General features: G+C 41.9%; 1 protein-coding gene across 2 annotated transcripts; it reads left to right on the top strand.

Moving 5' to 3' along the window:
- Positions 1 to 1,745: 1,745 nt before the first annotated feature.
- Positions 1,746 to 19,617, top strand: LOC110959183 (UPF1 RNA helicase and ATPase). 2 transcript variants are annotated; one of them, XM_051947205.1, is made up of 24 exons: positions 1,746 to 2,227; positions 2,603 to 2,745; positions 4,363 to 4,452; positions 5,516 to 5,683; positions 6,244 to 6,424; positions 6,530 to 6,691; positions 6,979 to 7,063; positions 7,344 to 7,442; positions 7,628 to 7,736; positions 7,935 to 8,094; positions 8,311 to 8,429; positions 8,565 to 8,729; positions 9,370 to 9,484; positions 10,517 to 10,660; positions 10,945 to 11,158; positions 11,299 to 11,416; positions 11,938 to 12,094; positions 12,337 to 12,479; positions 12,766 to 12,940; positions 13,609 to 13,690; positions 13,821 to 13,985; positions 14,248 to 14,468; positions 16,531 to 16,653; positions 16,951 to 19,617. In XM_051947205.1, exons 1-23 carry the CDS (start codon positions 2,057 to 2,059, stop codon positions 16,648 to 16,650), a joined length of 3,306 nt encoding a protein of 1,101 aa, XP_051803165.1. In that variant the 5' UTR covers positions 1,746 to 2,056; the 3' UTR covers positions 16,651 to 16,653; positions 16,951 to 19,617. The 2 variants fall into 2 exon arrangements, with proteins under 2 accessions (XP_051803165.1, XP_022061652.1); XM_022205960.2 differs by having other exon boundaries at positions 1,749 to 2,227; positions 16,845 to 19,617.
- The last annotated feature ends 2 nt before the right edge of the window (positions 19,618 to 19,619 follow it).

The following is a 19,619-nucleotide window of genomic DNA, read 5'->3' as shown; positions in this document are numbered from 1 at the left end:
ACTAACTTATTAAGTAATACATGTAACAGATCAGAGACCACACTCTCTTAACAGTAACAAGTGTCCAACACAACGTGGGGTCGACAGTCACACCAAACGGGTCGCAACAAGTAGTCCAACTACAAAGTTGCCGTTCACTAACAGCAACACACAAAGACCCAACCAAAAGTGACCTGCCACCACCACCGAACCAAAAGGACACCACATGGCCTTCAGCCACAAACGCAGTTACTGTAACGATTAGAAAACCAGCACCACATTCATTCCAACGCAGCATCAGCCAAGACAACACACAAATGGGCTGAAACAACCACACACAATCCAAAACGTCACACTGTAGCCAACCATCACACACACAAATGTTAATCCCTCACACCTGAGGAGCAACCAAGTGACTCAAATGTTGAAACAACCACATTAAATCCAAAGCTTAATCAAGTTGTTGTGATGACTGATAAAGATGACTAATGCATTACTCATGAGAAATGAGACTTACACTACTAGAACTCCTTACCTTTTAACTGAGACACATGGCAGACCAAAACCCAAGGTAACAGCAGACAGGAGCCTTATCAACTGTGATTTGTATACTTTTCCAGATTCTCCTCAGACGGAGAAGCAATAAATGACTCAACTTCTGACATTTTGAGGATTTAGTCAAAAACAACTACAGCATTAAGCAATTTTACACCGGAATAGGACCTGTCAGGCACCACAAGGCCACCGTGTGCGCCCGGAGAATCACCCCGAGTCAGTATGGATGGAGTTCTCCCGCTATCTAATGAACCAAACCCCGCTATTGAACTCCTCCCTAGTCTTCATGCAACGACTAGAGGCGGGTTCTTATGCACCGTTGACCGCTGGTCCGGTTGGGCGACTAGCACGCCAACCCTCCCGAAACCACGGACATGCTCCCAAGCAAAGCTTTAACCGCACGCGTCACAGCACTACCAAGCCCCACGTAACGAACCCAAAAAGGAGCGCTGCTACAGCCTACTGGGGAAAGCTCCACACCATATGATAACAAAACACACGAGGATACCTTACCGGACTGACCTGCTACATATGCAAACAAAACTGCAGCCGCAGATCAACGCTGAGTCCACAGGGTAAGTAAACAATCAAACATACATTAATATAACAACCAACTTACCCCGATCACCAGCCAAAATAAGTTGTGCTCCTCTTTAAACTCCCCACAAACGCATGTAAAAAGAACAAAAATTTTAAAGCCAACGTAAATAGAGAAAGAAAATCAGTACACCAAACAATTTTACACACGTGCGCTCTGACAAAAGGACAAGGAGTGCTTTGTCAAAAATAATCAAGCAATTTATTACAAATGAAAGTAAAATAAACAAAGGGTAACTGCACGCATGGAGTGTGTCTAGTCTCTAATCAGTAGTGTGTATGTGGCTGTGTGGAAATGATGTGGTGCAAGGTGTTGGAAAGTGCACTAACAAAAGAAGCTAACATAAATGATGCATGTGGCGTCAGCGACTGGAACCAGGAGCAGAAAGAGCCCAGTAGACCACAGGAAGCAAGTATATATAGTAGAAGTGGAGCAGCGGGCCCAGGTGCTCCACATCTCAACCATTTCTCCTGGCCAATCCCAGCACCTTAAAGAGAACAGCTGTCATGAGTTCCCCTAATAGGCGGACACACACGGGGGCCGTCACAGAAGTTAAATATTTATTTTCAAGCAGAACAAATGTCTGATAACACCCATTTTTGGTGTAGTCTCCAGTTTTTATCTGCAGCCTCAACAATTTTATTTTGATCCTCGGAAAAAAGATGAGAGTGAGAGCTCTTCCTGCTCTGACCTCCAGCCTCCGGTGAACGTCACACGCTGAGCGGCGCAGGGAAGTCCGTCACGGCCGCTGTTGGACCTGCTGAAGCTTTCGAGGTTCTGATCGGTTCCATTTTTATTTGGGTTCAAATTCAGACTCACGGCGTCGGCCTCTAAACCAGCTGTCGATAAACAAACGCTGTGTGGATTTTAAGCGTCTTTATTGGAGCGCCGGAAACCGTTCAGTAAAGCGAAAGTTGAGTCGCGATGAGTGTGGAGGCGTACGGGCCGAGCTCCCAGACCCTCACCTTCCTGGACACCGAGGAAACGGAGTTGCTCGGAGCGGACACCCAGGGCTCCGAATACGACTTCACCGACTTCACCCTTCCCAGCCAAACGCAAACTCAAGGCCAGACCCAGAGCCAGTTGGACAGCCAGGTCTGAAGGTTTAATTTTCACAGGAAGGCACAATAAAGCGCGGTTTGCCGACGTTAGCTAGCTGAGGCAGCGCTGCCTGTTAGCTCGCTGCTACAGCATCTAGCCGCACTTAGCTTCATGTTAACTTGCTTAGCACGTTAGCTTTCACGCTAACTAAACTCCTAAAGTACTGATAGGTGTCTTAGCACGTTTGTTTTGAACTCTGCGAAGCAACCCCGACTCATAGGCGTAGCTTTATTCACCAAAGATAAGATTCATGAACACTGACAATGTGTCAACGTTTAATAAACTGGCTTTTCCGCGCTGTGTGTCACAGCCGTTAGCTGCTAGCCGTTAGCATCCAGTTTGTTTGGTAAAGCTTGTTTTGTGCTGCAGGTTAATGGTCCTGATGAGGGTCTTCACAACGGTGGAGTGGATGACTCGGTGGCCAAAGCCAGCCAGCTGTTGGCCGAGCTCAACTTTGAAGAGGATGAAGAGGACACGTACTATACCAAAGATCTGCCTGTGCACGCATGCAGGTACCGTGACAGGAACCACACCATGTTGGTTGACACATCACCGAGGAAGTCTTTACAGTACTACATTAGTGTACCTGACTAATACTTCCACATACAGGATGCACTGCTTTTACTGTCAATTTTCTGTATCGTCCCTGAGGGTTCACTAAACTGATGGACTCAAACATTTATTAATGTTTACAGTCCTCATTACCACATACAGCATTAGTCCATTACAAACTTTCAAAGCTTTATAATTTTTTTACTAAGCCAAGCTATTCATATATCACCTGACTAACAAAACACTTCAGCCAGCTGTCGTAACTGTTCCCAGACCATTATTGCAACTACTGCACTGACTTCCATTTTTAAATAATTTATAATTTTTTAGTAATTTGCTGTCCTGTAAACACACAGTAAATGTGTAGTATCATATCGATGTTACTGAGATGTGTGCAGAAATAAATATTTTATCTTTAGAAAAGAAAGTGGTTAAAAAAAAGTCACTACTGTTTACTGTAGATCAGTTGCTATGAAAGAGTGTTTGTTAGAGGAAAGTTAGATTTGTACAAGCACGTGTTTTGTTCTGGAAAAAACGCGTTTGTTTTGATTTTGACTGATTAAAATTCTGATGAGATTTTTTTTGACAAATATAGTGAGTTTTTAAGATGTAACTACAGAAGATGTTTATAGCAAGGGCACAATCGTATGAAATTTCATGTTTGCTGTTGAGTCATTTAAATACACGGTGGATATAAGCATAGTGGATTTAATATGCTGACTCTGCAGAGACTTGGCATTGTGTGCAGTTCAGCCTGAGGTCAGTTTGGCATGGCCTAGCTGTTGCTCATATGGGTCCGACCTTCGGATTAAAACGTCAACATTAAACATAGAAGGGTTTATAGAAGCAAGTTGTGCTTGGTGTCAAAATTTAGGGAAATTCCTGTAATTTCACATGATGTCTTTTATTTTTTGATACCACCTATCCCACATGCTGATATTGACCTTTGAATCTGAAGGTCGGAGAGATATTTTTGATTTTTAGCTGTTCATATTTCATGCATTACATACCATAGCACTTTCATTTTATACAGATCCAATCCTTGGATAGCCAAATTATACCACATAAAATTTCTAATGGATATGATGATTAGTTTTTGTGTAATGGGTGGCCAAATGTAGCAGTTTAGAAGTTTGTGATGGATAAAATCGCAACTTTGTCATTCTCTGTAACATGCAATTATAAATATAAAGTAAATATTTTCAGATTTCTGAGGACTATAGGTCACTGAGAAATGATTCTGAAAATTTCAGATCTCTATCTTTTGTTGTTCAAAAGTTATAGAAGTCTGAAAATGGTCGAAAATTTCAAGTCTTAGTTTTGGCTGCAAGAATAGGGTACCCCCTACTTACTTCAAATGGCCATAACTTTGAAACTAATGACAATAAAGCACTCAAATTTTGGATTTTCCCATCATATATAATGTGCTAAATGTATGTAAAAACGTAGCAAAATCTGAGAGGGTCAGGTGGGAAGTTTTCTTAAAATTGGTTGATTTCATACGAAATGACCCATATAGTTTTTTTTGACTAAATGCTGCACTATTTCAGATGCTGGTTTGATATTTTGTTTTGCAGCTACTGTGGTATCCACGATCCAGCGTGTGTGGTGTACTGCAATACCAGCAAGAAGTGGTTCTGCAATGGACGTGGCAACACATCTGGCAGGTGTGTGGTTTGCTCATTTTCAGCTGGCTCACATGTAAACATCAGAACAAGAAGCTACTGCTAAATATAGCACCTCATCTATATTACAGCACACTGGACTAATGTAAATATGTAAATAGCACGTGAGTCTGTGCACACACGCACCCGCACTCTGACGCTTAACAATAACATATGAGCACAGGCAATCACATGCAAGCACACACAACTTGACTGTTACCCAGCATACACAGCACTGTAGCTGAATATCTCTATCTTATTATTTATGACTGACTTTTTTTGATTTTCTCGAGATTTGTTCTTTTATCATGTCTTATTGTTGCTGCACAGTCTTGAGAACAATCACTTTGTATTTCACTGCACTTACTGGATGAGCATGTGAGAAACTAAAACTCGTAAATCTACTGAGGTAGACTAAATTAAGTGTAATGGTAATATTTAAATCAGAAAAAAAATCCCATTTCTGTTTTGTTTGCTGTTAAATTATCACCAATCACTTGTCATTAAACAGTGTCACTTATCAACCACATTGCAATCTGATAACTTTGGAGTCACAAATAATGGTGAATGTGTGGAACCAGAGATCTGTATGATGTGCAGTGATGCTCGACTGACTTTTCCCATGAGCCACTTTTTTAAAAGGACAGGAGCCCAGGGGACTGTTAATAAACCAGTATTAACCTTCATCAGTTAAAATGTATATTCACCAAGAGGCCTTTTAAATTGTTTTCATGCATGTTATTGTACATTTACTATATCCTAGTATGAATCAGTTTATTATAAATATCACTTAAAAATTGATTGATGGGCCAGTCAGCATCCTATTCTGAGCCTGATTTTGCCTGCAGGCCATAAGTTAAATATTACTGCTGTAGTGTCTACGACCCTTCTCGCTGTATTTGAAGAGTGTGTTTCAAGTTAATATCCTGTTGCTGATGTTTGCAAAAGGAAATAAATCTGTAAACCATTTACGACATCTGTTTACAACTGCTCTTGTTTTGGTCAATCAATTTTCAGCTTTCTGATTTATTTCTGTGTTGTTTCACTCCTGTTGTCTGACTTTTAGTCATATTGTGAACCACTTGGTGAGAGCCAAATGCAAAGAGGTGACGCTGCATAAAGACGGGCCGCTGGGTGAAACTGTTCTGGAGTGTTACAACTGCGGCTGCCGCAACGTCTTCCTCCTGGGTTTCATCCCAGCCAAGGCTGATTCTGTCGTGGTGCTTCTCTGTAGGTGAGTGCTAAGGGGCAGTAGCCTTTTGTGTTGACAGAACGTCCTGGAACCAGTGTGTGCATATCGTGTATGTTCTGTCAAGAATGTCATACAGGACAGCAATGAACCTCCGAGGAGCTGCATGCTGTTGCTTTGAAGCAGGGACTGTGTCATTAGGTGTGTTTCAGAGTCTTTTTAGGAGTCTTTCAAGTTTCTAGTGTCAGATAAGAACCCATGCATCCTGAAGCTAAGGATATTGATGGAGGAAGATGTTAGCTGATTTGTCAGTGCCTTTTTGATGTTATAACTGTGTAATTGTGCCATGTCTAAATTGCCTCAAACATTCCTGTAGTTTTCTTAGTTGTCTGCAGTAGTGTAGCTGGAACTCCTTATTCATGTTCACTAACCTTTAACTAGAACTTCCTGCTCTGTGGGAATAAATATCACCCTTTCAAAGGTCTCATACACATGCAGCAAGAAAGACTCTGGGGAAAAAAATTAAAGAAGTAATAGTTTGATTACTGTAAAAGTCTGCACTTCTGCAATATTTCTGCCTGTCTGAATCTTGTATCTCGATGCAGGCAGCCCTGTGCCAGCCAGAGTAGCCTTAAGGACATCAACTGGGACAGCTCGCAGTGGCAACCATTGATCCAGGACCGCTGCTTTCTGTCCTGGTTGGTGAAGATCCCATCAGAGCAGGAGCAACTCCGAGCTCGTCAGATCACCGCTCAGCAGATCAACAAGCTGGAGGAACTCTGGAAGGTAAGCATGAAGCAGTGACACAGTCCCTGTAAGCAGTGACAGCTGCTTACAGGGACTTCTATCTACCTGCTTTTAGTTAGTAGTTGTGACTTTGTTTGGTCACAGGACAATCCCACCGCCACCTTGGAAGACCTGGAGAAACCCGGTGTGGATGAGGAGCCCCAGCATGTGCTGCTGCGCTACGAGGACGCTTACCAGTACCAAAACATCTTTGGCCCTCTGGTCAAGCTGGAGGCCGACTATGACAAGAAACTTAAGGAGTCACAGGTGCCTGAAAACAATTTGTACACCCAAGACATTTAATCTTACATGTACATGGTCATCTACATGTGCATCAAGTTTTAGGTGGCATCAAAACCTCTTCAAAAGTCCTTTAATTGTGATTATACATTTTCCTCACTGCAGTTGTGATTGCATTACTTTTTTGTTTGTGATGTGTTATTTTACACCTCTGGAGTTCCAGAAGTTTTGTCATGATAATCTGATATTATATCTATAGCATTGTAATTATTACAGTTGATGAAGTATTTTGATTTCTTATCTTCCTTTTTCAGACCCAAGACAATATAACTGTCAGATGGGACCTGGGGCTGAACAAAAAGCGAATTGCCTATTTCACACTGCCCAAGACAGATTCAGGTATTAATCGTCTGAGCTTCCCTTCCTCCCAATGGTTATGTGATGCTGATGCAGCCTCTTCCCCATTTCCTTCAGTCCTCAGAACTGCACACAACCTCCCCCATCCCTGCATCTTTTGACAGCATGTTTTATACTTTTGTTCTTGCTAGTTTTTGTAGAAGGGATTTGTTGGTGTGAGGTGCTGTATCTTTTGGTTTGAGACCATAGCTCACTCTTTTTTAAACTAATTTTGCAGGTCATTTTGAGCATGTGTTTCTAACTTGTGTCCTGTTAATCCTAGATATGCGACTGATGCAAGGCGATGAGATTTGCCTACGATACAAGGGAGACTTGGCCCCCCTTTGGAAGGGCATCGGCCATGTCATCAAAGTGCCCGACAGTATCCTCTATACTGTTAATAGTTCCGTATGCGTCATCTATTGCGTTGCTTTGTCTTTGAGTGTGGCTCATTGCACTGGCACTGACTATGCTAAGAGAGTAAAGGCAACATTACCCCTTCTTGCCCCACCTAGGAGAAATAATTTAAGGATAATGTTGGATTTCCTTAACAGCCTGTGTTTAAAGACTATGGGGATGAAATTGCCATTGAGTTGCGGAGCAGTGTTGGAGCACCTGTGGAAATCCCCCACAACTTCCAGGTGGACTTTGTGTGGAAGTCCACTTCCTTTGACAGGTATGCTGACAGTTAATACCCCTAAATTCCAAATGTGATGGGAGCATTTACCTTTTGTTTCTCACCATATTACTTTACATTATAGGATATAATAAATATTTTTCCTCAGAGAAATAATTAAGTATTTCTGATTTTTCATTTTCCTTTTTTTTTTAAAAAAATAAATAATGACTCACATTTGTACGCGTGTTATTGCAGGATGCAGAGTGCCCTGAAGACGTTTGCTGTTGATGAGACCTCCGTGTCTGGCTACATTTACCACAAACTGCTGGGTCACGAGGTAGAGGATGTCACCATCAAGTGCCAGCTGCCAAAGCGCTTCACTGCCCAGGGTCTGCCTGACCTCAACCACTCACAGGTCAGACTTGAATAAACATTGAGTTTCTGTGATTCCTGTCATTATGTAAATATTTTTCTTTTGCAAGCAAGTAATTCAATTTAACAAACTCATTATAGGACAACGTATAACTTCAGTTATCTAATTTACTGCAATTTGTTCTGTACATCAGTACATCTTTTTTGCTCCCCTATTTTGGATTAACTGTAAAAACGATGATATGTCTTGTGTGTTCAGGTGTATGCTGTGAAGACGGTGCTGCAGAGGCCTCTCAGTCTGATCCAGGGTCCACCTGGCACTGGAAAAACTGTCACCTCAGCCACAATTGTATATCACCTGTCTCGACAGGGCAATGGGTAAGACAGAAATCTTGTTACTTTACAGGCCCTCAGAAGTGTTGGATATTATGTTCTTCCAGCTAAATAACTCCTTTCTAGAGACACTGTACCTGTTCTCATTCTCTCTTCTATCTCTCTGCATGTGTCCTGTAGACCAGTACTGGTGTGTGCTCCCAGTAACATCGCTGTCGACCAGTTGACTGAGAAGATCGACAAGACTGGACTGAAGGTTGTCAGACTCTGTGCCAAGAGCAGAGAGGCCATCGAGTCACCAGTGTCTTTTCTGGCTCTGCACAACCAGATCAGCAACATGGACAGGTTGGTGACATGAAGTGAAATAGTCCTCCAGACTCTAGACTCAGTGCTGTTGTTGCTCGATTGTTATATTGTACTTACTGCAAGTACAAATTTCATAGCTGGGGCATGCAGGCCCTTTGTTACTTCTGTTTTTTTTTTTTTTAACCATGTATGCGTGCTGATATTGGCAGCGGAAACTCAAAAATATTTCTGTTGTCTAACTTGTGAACATCAAGCACCTGATTATTATTTGAACCTGAATTGTCGCAGATGTTAAGTCAAGTTGCTCTAAATCAGGGGTGTCAAACTCCATTCCTGGAGGGCCACTATCCTGCATGTTTTAGATGTTTCCCTCTTCCAACACACCTGATTCAAATGATCAGCTAATCAAGCTCAGCAGAAGCCTGATAACGAGCCTGATCATTTGAATCAGGTGTGTTGGAAGAGGGAAACATCTAAAACATGCAGGATAGTGGCCCTCCAGGAACGGATTTTGACACCCCTGCTCTAAATGAAGACTACAGCCACCGCATGCATGTATATTAAACCAAGTTATTAAATCAGATGAGATGATCGTTAGCATTATGTGTAGCCCCCAGTGTGAACGAGTCAAGGGTCAAGGTTCTCTGTCGTCACCATGATTTATCTTGTGTTTCCCTAGTATGCCAGAGCTTCAGAAACTGCAGCAGCTGAAGGATGAGACTGGTGAGCTGTCGTCTGCTGATGAGAAACGCTACAGGGCTCTGAAGCGCACTGCCGAGAGGGAGCTGCTCATGGTGAGGAGGATCTTCAAAATATTAGACTAAAGCTCAGCGGTTTCACTGTAAATGGTTTTCTGGCAATTTGCAGAGACTTTTTTTTAGCTTTTTAGCGTTGTTAAAGCAACAAGTAGTTTCAGCCATACAGTCAGTCAATAGACTTTGCAATTTGTTCAGTTACCTAATCCTGTGGTCATGAGTGTTCTTATAACAAAAAAGTCTCTTGCTAATCTTTATTTAGCATGTTTGTATTAACTGTGTTAACTAGTTTTTTGTGGAGTTTCCCCTGGATACGTTGGCTTCCTCTTTCATTTGAGTATTATTAGCAATGCTAGAGTCATGTTTGTTGGCTCTCATCCTGATGTGAGTCTTTACATATTTGGTATCTTGAGATACAGTGTCCAGTTAGACAGCTACATGTACTTAAATGTTGTTTGAATATGAATGTGACACAGTTTGGCCACTTTGTTTTTCACAGCTGCTTGTTTCAAATACTGAAATTCATAACTTAAGTTTTTGATATATGAATGAGTAACTGGGAGAATCTGATTACCAAATTATTTCGATGTGTTATGGAGAGATTCTGCTTTTATGTCTAAAAAAACCGTGCTGACCAAATACTTATCTGCCAAGTCTACAACTTGGTCCCAGGTGGAGGATCTTTGTTGTGTGTCGTAGCGCTCTGTTCCTCACATTTCGTCTTGTTCTCTGCACTGACAGCCTGAATACAAGCAAAATACTCAAAACCTATCTTTATCTGTGGCCGAGTATAGACAACAGTAAGGTTTAACTTTGTCCTGCCATCAAGTTACTTTGAAAGTAGAAATCAAAGATCTGATGCCAAGCAGCGTTTGTCACTCTAACAGTAAATCAGCTTTGGATGCTAGTGGAGTATTTTGTCCAGCGTCTTTGCTAGTAACACAGGAGAGATAACGACTTGACTACCTTTGGAGTAAATCTATTCAGTTCTCAAAATCACTAAACACAATTGAAGTTTCTCACTGCAGACTTCCTTCAGGGATTATTCATTTTTTTCTCTTCATTATCCAGAATGCTGATGTGATCTGCTGCACCTGTGTTGGGGCTGGAGACCCTCGTCTGGCCAAGATGCAGTTCCGTTCCATCCTGATTGATGAGAGCACCCAGGCCACCGAGCCCGAGTGCATGGTGCCTGTGGTGTTGGGAGCCAAGCAGGTACTGAAACACACAACCCAAACAACTAGTCTCCACCCCTACAGCTGAACGTATGCAGAATAACTCGAACATGTCCACGCAAATACTCATGTTTTATTTTGCATCGTTATGAATTATAACATATGAATTAGAAAAAAGAATCATGAGACTTTGAGTAACTTTTTAGTTGCGGTATCAAATAAATTGTATAGCTACAATATAAAGATTTGAAGCAATAACTTTTTACCTTACGGTGTTGGAGTAACCCAGTTGTCACACTTGTGTGCCTGTCTTCCTCCTCCCAGCTCATTCTGGTGGGTGACCACTGCCAGTTGGGTCCTGTGGTGATGTGTAAGAAAGCAGCCAAGGCAGGCTTGTCCCAGTCCCTGTTCGAACGCTTGGTGGTTCTGGGAATTCGACCAATCCGCCTGCAGGTCCAGTACCGCATGCACCCGGCTCTCAGTGCCTTCCCCTCCAACATCTTCTATGAGGGCTCCCTGCAGAACGGCGTCACTGCAGGTTTGTCAAAATTGTGCAGTTCATTATCTGGTTTGATGGAGAGGCAAATTAATTTTCAGTGTGGCTTGTGCATTAGCAGGTGTATCTACAAACTAAACTGAAGACTAAAAAAAATAATTAGATCTTGTTTTTCTCCCCAGCTGACCGCATTAAGAAAGGCTTTGACTTCCAGTGGCCACAGCCAGATAAGCCCATGTTCTTCTATGTGACTCAGGGACAGGAGGAAATTGCCAGCTCTGGGACTTCGTATCTTAACAGGTAACATCACACATTTCCTTGGGTTACTTTGCATAATTTATCCAACAGATTTAAATAATTCAAAATGAACATGTGCGCTGAATGCATAGGTTAGGAAAGGATAGCTGGGGCTTACACTTGGAGGTGCTCACCTGTAGCCCTTAAATTAAAATCAGTGTGGCTGCTACACAAAGCCTTTAGTCATGGACAACAAAACAGCCAGGTTTATGTCCATAGAACACTGAAAAGGAGTTACTTTAAGTCAGAGGATTACAAATATTTACTCATTAAGTTACAGTGAAGCAAAATTAAATGGGTGCAGCTATGCGTTTTTGTTTTTTTACAGAAGTATTTTTTTTCCCCACATTACTCGTACAGTGAAAGTTGTGCCAACATCACCAAGACAAATTGCTGTTTGTAAAATGGAGGCCTGACAGACATGATTGCATTTTTAACCCTCCATTAGTAACCATTAAACTGAGAGGTCATTTCCCACCATTGAACATTAAGTACAGTATTTAACTGATGCTTATGTTTCTTAGGACTGAGGCTGCCAACGTAGAAAAAATCACAACCAGGTTGCTGAAAGCAGGAGCCAAACCTGATCAGATTGGCATCATCACCCCGTATGAGGGTCAGCGCTCCTACCTGGTCCAGTACATGCAGTTCAGTGGCTCCCTGCACACCAAACTCTATCAGGTACCACACTCCTAACCCTGCTACGACATAAGAGTTTACCCAACTGAAAAACATAATACTCATTACAGGAAACACCTTAAATACTTTTGAGGTGTTTTTTTCTCTTTAAAAATACTAATAAGAACCAAAAAGAGCATTGTTGAAGTACAAGATTGATATGCACTATCTGTAAAAACTAGTAGTACTGTTAATTTACAAAATTTGCTCCTTTGTTCTTAAATTCTCCCATTCCCTCTCCACAGCAAGTGGAAATTGCCAGTGTGGACGCCTTCCAGGGCAGAGAGAAGGACTTCATCATCCTGTCTTGTGTTCGTGCCAACGAGCACCAGGGCATTGGCTTCCTGAATGACCCTCGTCGTCTGAATGTGGCGCTGACCAGAGCCAAGTAAAAACCTCAGAACAGTTAAAAGAATCACAGTGGACCTAATGGGCACAGCACATGACCAGCTTACTGGTTTATGATGAGCCATTTATATTTCCTTGTAGAATATAATTAAGAACTACTGTATCAAATTTGTTTGTGAACTCCTTGGATCAACTCTGTAACACTTTTAAAATTTATATTGACAGCTGTTATTTGTATTTAGGTGTGGACACACAAAATTCTTTACTACATGATTTCAGCACTGCATTTCTTCTCCCACCTCTGATGCGATGTCTTGTATATGAAGGTATGGTGTGATCATTGTGGGGAACCCCAAGGCCCTCTCCAAGCAGCCTCTGTGGAACAACCTGCTGAATAACTACAAGGAGCAGAAGGTCCTTGTGGAGGGGCCCCTCAACAACCTGAGGGAGAGCCTCATGCAGTTCAGCAAACCCCGCAAACTGGTTAACACCATCAACCCAGTAAGTGGAACTGACAAAGTGCACTTGTCATACTTTGGATCCTTAGACCCTAAGATTTTTCGACAAACTCAGCCTGACCAAACTGTTACTGGGAATCAGCATTAAAGCACTTCTGCAGTATTTAATCTGTTAAAGTTAGAGAGTTTCCAGCCTAAGTTCATGACCCCTGTCTGCAGGAATACACATGTTGATTCATTGATTTTATTTTAAAAGAGCCTCACAGTGATACAGAGAGCCTGATCCGTCATCACCAATATAATAAAAAAAGTTGATAACATAAGCAGCTGTTTCCTTAGAGAATTCCCTTGGCAAAGAATTTATGCATCTTTCATGCATGCTCCTTGGAGACATCACAATGAAAACCTGCTGTGTGAGGCAACAAAATGATGGACGTAAAAAACTCAGGTCTTGGTTTTAAATGGCCTTCAGGAGGATTTTCTGTTTTGATGCATTATTATTTGAAGGTATTATTATAGTTATTAAGCAAAAGTGCATAAACTAGTCCACGTCCATCTACTCAAATGTCAGTATTTGTTGTTTTTCTTTGTCTTCTATGATAGTACAATAAATATCTTGGGGTTTTGGACAGTTTGACAGATACAAGACAAAGGGCAGAATAATCGATGGGAAGGATGCAGCTGCTCTAAGTGGTGTCTGGTGTTTTTCAGGGGGGACGTTTTATGAGCACTGCGATGTACGACGCCCGTGAGGCCCTCATTCCTGGCTCTGCCTACGACCGCAGCAACGCTGGTATTTATTTATGTACCATCTTATGGTGTGACTCTAGATAATAAGTGATAGACTGTTTTATAGCTGCATTTACAGTTCAGCAAAACTCTGCTTGCCTAGTCTTGTTTTTAACATTCTCTTTGTCTTTCAGCTGGACGTCCGTCCAATATGTACTTTCAGACACATGACCAGATCGGGATGATTGGGGCGGGCCCGGGTCAAATGGCAGCTATGAATATTCCTATACCCTTCAACCTGGTGATGCCACCAATGCCTCCGCCCAGCTACCTAGGTCAGACCAACGGCCCCGCTGCAGGTATAGTATCAGCCTTAAAAAAATAATCCACTAAAACCACCTGATTAAATGAAAAAAGAGCAAGATTATTAAAATGAGGGAAAACCGTGACATCTGGATTAGTTCCTGTAGTGCAGTGTGCTAATTAAGTGAAGTTACAAAGATGGAAATCCCACCACATACCCAGCCTGTCTCAATACTCACTTTGCTCTCTACAGTTGGTGGTTGGTCTCCCAGCATGCTGTTCTGCCTCTGTTCTTTATTGATTTTCTATTACATCAAGGTCGTGGAGCTATGAAGGGTAAGCCTGGGCGTGGGGGGAGACAGAGGGTCCGCGGCTCAGGAAACCAGGGTGCCAGTCAGGGTAACGGACCGAACAGCCAGGCTAGCCAGGACGGGGCCTCCCAGTCCTTTTCCCAGGGGCCCCTGACTCAGGGTTACATTTCCATGAGCCAGCCCTCTCAGATGAGCCAGCCTGGCCTCTCCCAGCCGGAGCTGTCCCAGGTAACACGTCACTGTCTCCCACAGAAAAGAAATGTCAGATATTTAAGAGAAGTTGATCAGAATTGTTTTGATGAGGTTTTGGTTGTTTGTACTTTTATTCACAATTATTATTTTAATACTTTAATTCTCTTGTAAGTTTTTTTTTTTTTTTTTTTTTTTTTTAACCCACTAATACCAATCGGCACAAAATATTTTTAATGATCACTCACTTTTGAATCTTAATATTAAGGCCTGCTTGCTTTAACCCATCTAGTATTTTCCTCTGGTTATCTTTTTGTGAATTACCACTTGCTTTTAATATCAGTCCCTCCAGGATTTCGCGGGCGTTTTTCGTCATCGTTGCGGCCGAAAATGTCTGAATTCGCGGCAGCTTTTCTAAAAAATTGCGATAAAAGTTGCGATGTTTTAAGCTTATTTGTTGTGATGAAATTGCGGGAGACACTGACAATTGCTAAAAAGCTGCATTTTTTTCCAGCTTGTAGAACATGTTTCAACGCTGTCATTGACAATATTTATTCCGAAATTAATTATTTTGCGTTCCAACCCATTTCCACAAAAGCTGGCACACCATGATGGGACATTAGCAGCAGCCAGATACTGGTTTAACATGAAGTGGTTGGTAGATTTGCGGCACAAAATGCTAATTTACTATTGAATGAATAATATTTGTACATATCTGTCAGTGGCTTAAAAACTTAATTTCACATCCTGCACACACGTGTTCACACACACATGCTCACAGCTTGTCACGTCAATTAATAAGAACAGCGCTGAGAGAGTGCAGTCCTCCACCAAGACAGGTGTGCATTCTGCATGTATACATACCGAATCACGTGACCTAAATGTGTAGCTGGCAACTGGAATTGATGGGACTCAGAAACACCCTCACAGTTTAATCAGTTGTTCCTTGTGTCATTTCTGATGCGTCCACAGTGGTAGATTTGTTGTAGGATCACAATCATGTGATCGTCAGCAGGCCGCTGAGGTAGCGTTCACTTGTTGCCATGGTTACCATGCTGCTATCAGACACCATGCCGCTACCTCAATGGGAAATCCTTAACAAATCTGTGGATCCAAACTTTAAACCGTATCACTGCCGAAGTCTAATCACTTGATCCTTGTGTCATTTCTGACCGACCCTGAAAATTTCATTCAAATCCCTGAGTCTGTTTTTGAATGATGTTGGTAGCAGAGGAAAGATTCACACACGCTGATCGTCACATAACTCCACTGTGTTCTAAGGTGGAATAAATAATGTAATTTACCTCATTCTTTCAGTGCTCTAACGGATCTTGATGCAACAGTTTCCATCATGGTGATTAATGTGGTCTGTTGTCTGATCATTTCAGCCGTTCTAATATGTTTTGTGTTTTAAAAAAAAAAAAAGTGTATCAATCGATGTTTTTTTTTTTTTTTTTTTTCTTTTTTGTATTCCATCACAACATCGCACGGGTGTAAAACAGTTTAGCTCCGCTTTGGTGAAGAACATCAGTGAATTAATAGTTTATCACGGTCTTCAGCAGTCATTTTTGTTGGTAAATGAGAGTTAATAGTATTGCATGTCTGCATCTTCAAACCATAAACAAGGAAGTGAATTCGGTGACGTACGTGCATTAGGTTATCGCTGGGGACGACTGTGATTGGTGGAACTCACGGGAGGCGGGCCAAAATTGCGGGAAAGTTGCGGTGATTGGACAAAATTGCAAGGCCGCGCAAAATTCACGGAGATTGGTTGATTTCACGTGATTGCAAATTCCTGGAGGGACTGTAATATATATAATATTATGAGTTTAATCATCTTTATGTATGTTAAGGCCTCTTTCACAGATATTACCCTTCCTTTTTTTTGTATATTGTTGAGTTTATTCCAGTCAGAGAAAGGGGCATGAAAATTATTCAGTAAATAGTAGCTGTTGTGTAAGTGATGCTTATAATTAAGTAAATATAGATGAAACGTATTGTGGAAATGTTTGAATTCCAAAAGATAAAGGAGCCCTGAGCTCACTGATAGGTGCTGAGGAAATATTCTGTCTAAAGTCGTATCTACTGTAATGTTTTCCAGGACAGCTACTTGGGCGACGAGTTCAAGTCCCAAATCGATGTGGCTTTGTCCCAGGACTCTACTTACCAGGGTGAACGTGCATACCAGCATGGCGGAGTAACTGGACTGTCACAGTATTAAAGTGTAAGTACACAAAGGGTGGGCACAGCCCACTGGTTTCTACAAAGGTAATTAAGTACTGAACTCACATTGAATAAAAAGCAAAGTAGCACAGAAAACTGTTCACTAGTAGCTATTAAAAGCACATAGAAATGGCCAAATATTTCTTCAAATGTTATGAACATAAAGTCTAAGACTTTTTTTGTGTCTTGCAGGGCACCTGAAGAAGGGAGCTAGGCTTGAGCTGAGCTTAGTTCATCAGCTTTTTAATCTGGGAAATATTAAAAACATAAAATGGATACCTGTTTTCCTCTGCTACAGCCGAAGCACCACCAAGTGAAAGCGACGGGATAGCGAAACCAAACCAATGACCAGCGAGAGAAATGGGAGGGTAGAAGAAGAGAGCACGAACAGATGGGCAGGGAGATGGCAAGAGAGGTCAAGAGAACAAGCGAGAGGCAGGAACCCATGCCCGTGCATAGCGAGGGAGGGAAGGTGGCGGCGTGCGGTCGAGCTGCTGAGGGGAAACGTACGAGAGATCGCAACAGTCTCTCATGGGAATCCAAATGAGGTTCAGCTCCCAACAACATAATCCTCCTACAGCCCTTCAGCCCACAGCCTCCAGGAAAGCTTTTCACTTGTCTTCAGATGAGGATTGAAGCTTTTCAGCGGAAATTGATGAATTCATTCTCCAAACCTGGATGGACATGGTTGCAGAAAGCTTTTAAACAGGCAGCACAAAATCCCCATGCTAAGATGGTTGACTCTCAACCCGTATTAAGTCCCAGACTATCAAAAATTAGGTTTGTCGTGGGAGGAGAGTGGTACCAATAATCTTCTACTGGACCCGAACACCTCAGCAGCCTCTGAAGGAAGCAGCAGTCGACACACCCTCTCAGAGAGGAAATAAAAACTCTGGTTTCTGTGCTTGAGTCGGACACTGAAGAGCCTTGAATTGAAAAACGTTTCACTTGCCTTGAGAACCACTGGCTCTCTCACAAGGTCTCTAATGGGGTGGTTTCGACCACGCGTCAGTGGTGGAGTGGCACAGGGATTTCAGTTTTTTCAATGAGGCGCGAATCCCACCGATATCGCGACCTTCATGGGACAGTTTTTCTTCTTTGAAGTACCTTTCTTATCACAGAGCACAAAATTGCAAAAAAGTCGTTGAAACTATCAAACATGACCAGCGTTGAATATTCAACTCGGTGTCATTTGATGTTTCAGCAAAGGCTTTTCCTTATTTTAATCTTTGGAAAGCAGGGGTTGTTGACGTCCTGCTGTGCTTCATGACCAGATGTCTTTTTTTAAAAACACTCTGTGTACGCTTAGAGTGACAAATGCTTGAATGCTTTGCGCTGAGTGATTCCTCAGGGGATTGTGGACTGTCCACACTGATCACACAAATCCCTGCTTGAGGTGAAAGAAACTGAACAAGGGGGAAAGGAGGATGATAGTAGACGAGGCTTACAGGCGGTCGTGGCAATCAATCCACCACAAGAAAGAAGTAGAAAAGGAAGGTGGCTGAGGAAGCGAAGGAAGCAAGTTCAGTTCATTGCCAGGGTCGAAACTTAAACCGGAAAAGTGTGGCTTCTGGACTTTTCAGTCCAGATGACCACACATTAGATACCATTGTAACACCAGTGTCTTTTCAAACAGTACTTTGTGAATAATCATATGAACCAGTACAGCCACACTAATGACCAAGCCCCCTATAATTTCAAAATGAGTTTAGTATGAAAGACTTTTGGTTCCTGTGTGGATTGAAATGTTCCGACCTTTTACTAAATCCCAGTCACTCACGGTAGAAACGCCATCAGTAGTGATCGAACGATGGCAAGGAGATGAAATGAAAAGTGAATGAGAAGCCAGAATCAGTGCCTATAACCAATCACCTTCAGATAAACAGCTGCAGCACAAGCATGAATGTAGTTAAGTCAAACTACCAGCATTTAAAAACCTTCCAGACACCAGAGGGCTCAAGAAACCCACAGAAAAGGACTTGTTTTATTTTTTATTTGAATAAAGTTAGGCCAGGTAATGATAGCAACTGGGTTGTGTAAAGGATGGGCTCACGAAAAAAAGCCACCTTCCTTCTCTGTGGAGTAAAAACGGAGACTGGTAGATTTTATTTTTCCTTCTGTGGATGTTTGATTTGTGCAAAGCTGTTTTGCCTGCATTATATATTCCTTGTAGAGTTCCTCTCGAGATTTATGTGGATTTTAAACCCGCTTCCTGGAGAACTGTGTGAACCAGAACCTTGAGTTGATTCAGACTTTGCTTTTGTCAGATGATTTGCTGCTGTGTGCGTCGTTAGGCTGTTCAGTTGGGCGTTATTTGGCCATTTTGTGTAGTTATACTAAAATCATTCTTTGTAGCAACTTGTTGACCACAGGAATGAGGCGGACGCCGTTTCCTTTCTTCATTAGACTTTTGTATCTTCTCCTCAAACTGTCCGAGGGATTGTAGTTTTGTAACTCTTCCAGGAAAGACACTTTCTGAACACAGTAAGAATGTACTCCACTGTTGTTTCTCACCTGCTTCTCATTTCTGCAGACATGTGACAATCATGTTGCGAGTAGACGTTGCCACGTTTAATTGACTTAGAAATTAGTTCCGTTTTGACATTGTGCAAATCTGTCATCTGTGCAATGAATTATTTTAACATATCAACCCGTTCCACTGAACTCCTAACATGTTATAGCTTTAAAAGTACCTGCGGCCGTAATATTATTGCTTTGATGTTTTTCCATCTTCTGAGCCACAATCAATTGCAACATGTGCAGTCATCATTAAAGAAGTGATTCAGTTGTTGAAACATTTGCATCCAAGCCATTTCTTCTGTCACAAGGCAAAGATTTAAACTAATGGCTCAGACATCTCAATGTGATGTAAATATTTTAAATGATGAGTCTTATTTGCAGTGACGTTTCGTCACAAGATCGCGATTCCCTTGTTCAACTGAATCAATAAAGGCTGTCATTTTGAGC

This window comes from Acanthochromis polyacanthus, chromosome 4 (genome assembly GCF_021347895.1).
Source record: "Acanthochromis polyacanthus isolate Apoly-LR-REF ecotype Palm Island chromosome 4, KAUST_Apoly_ChrSc, whole genome shotgun sequence".
Taxonomy (NCBI): domain Eukaryota; kingdom Metazoa; phylum Chordata; class Actinopteri; family Pomacentridae; genus Acanthochromis; species Acanthochromis polyacanthus.
The sequence above is the reverse complement of the archived record's forward strand: the minus strand, read 5'-3'. Positions and strand labels throughout refer to the sequence as shown.

Excerpts from the sequence above, each read along its gene's own strand:
- LOC110959183 (XM_051947205.1), top strand. The coding sequence starts at position 2,057 with ATGAGTGTGGAGGCGTACGGGCCGAGCTCCCAGACCCTCACCTTCCTG. Across the intron at positions 5,684-6,243 it reads GTCGTGGTGCTTCTCTGTAG|GCAGCCCTGTGCCAGCCAGA; the intron begins GTGAGTGCTAAG and ends ATCTCGATGCAG. Across the intron at positions 12,480-12,765 it reads GTGGCGCTGACCAGAGCCAA|GTATGGTGTGATCATTGTGG; the intron begins GTAAAAACCTCA and ends TTGTATATGAAG.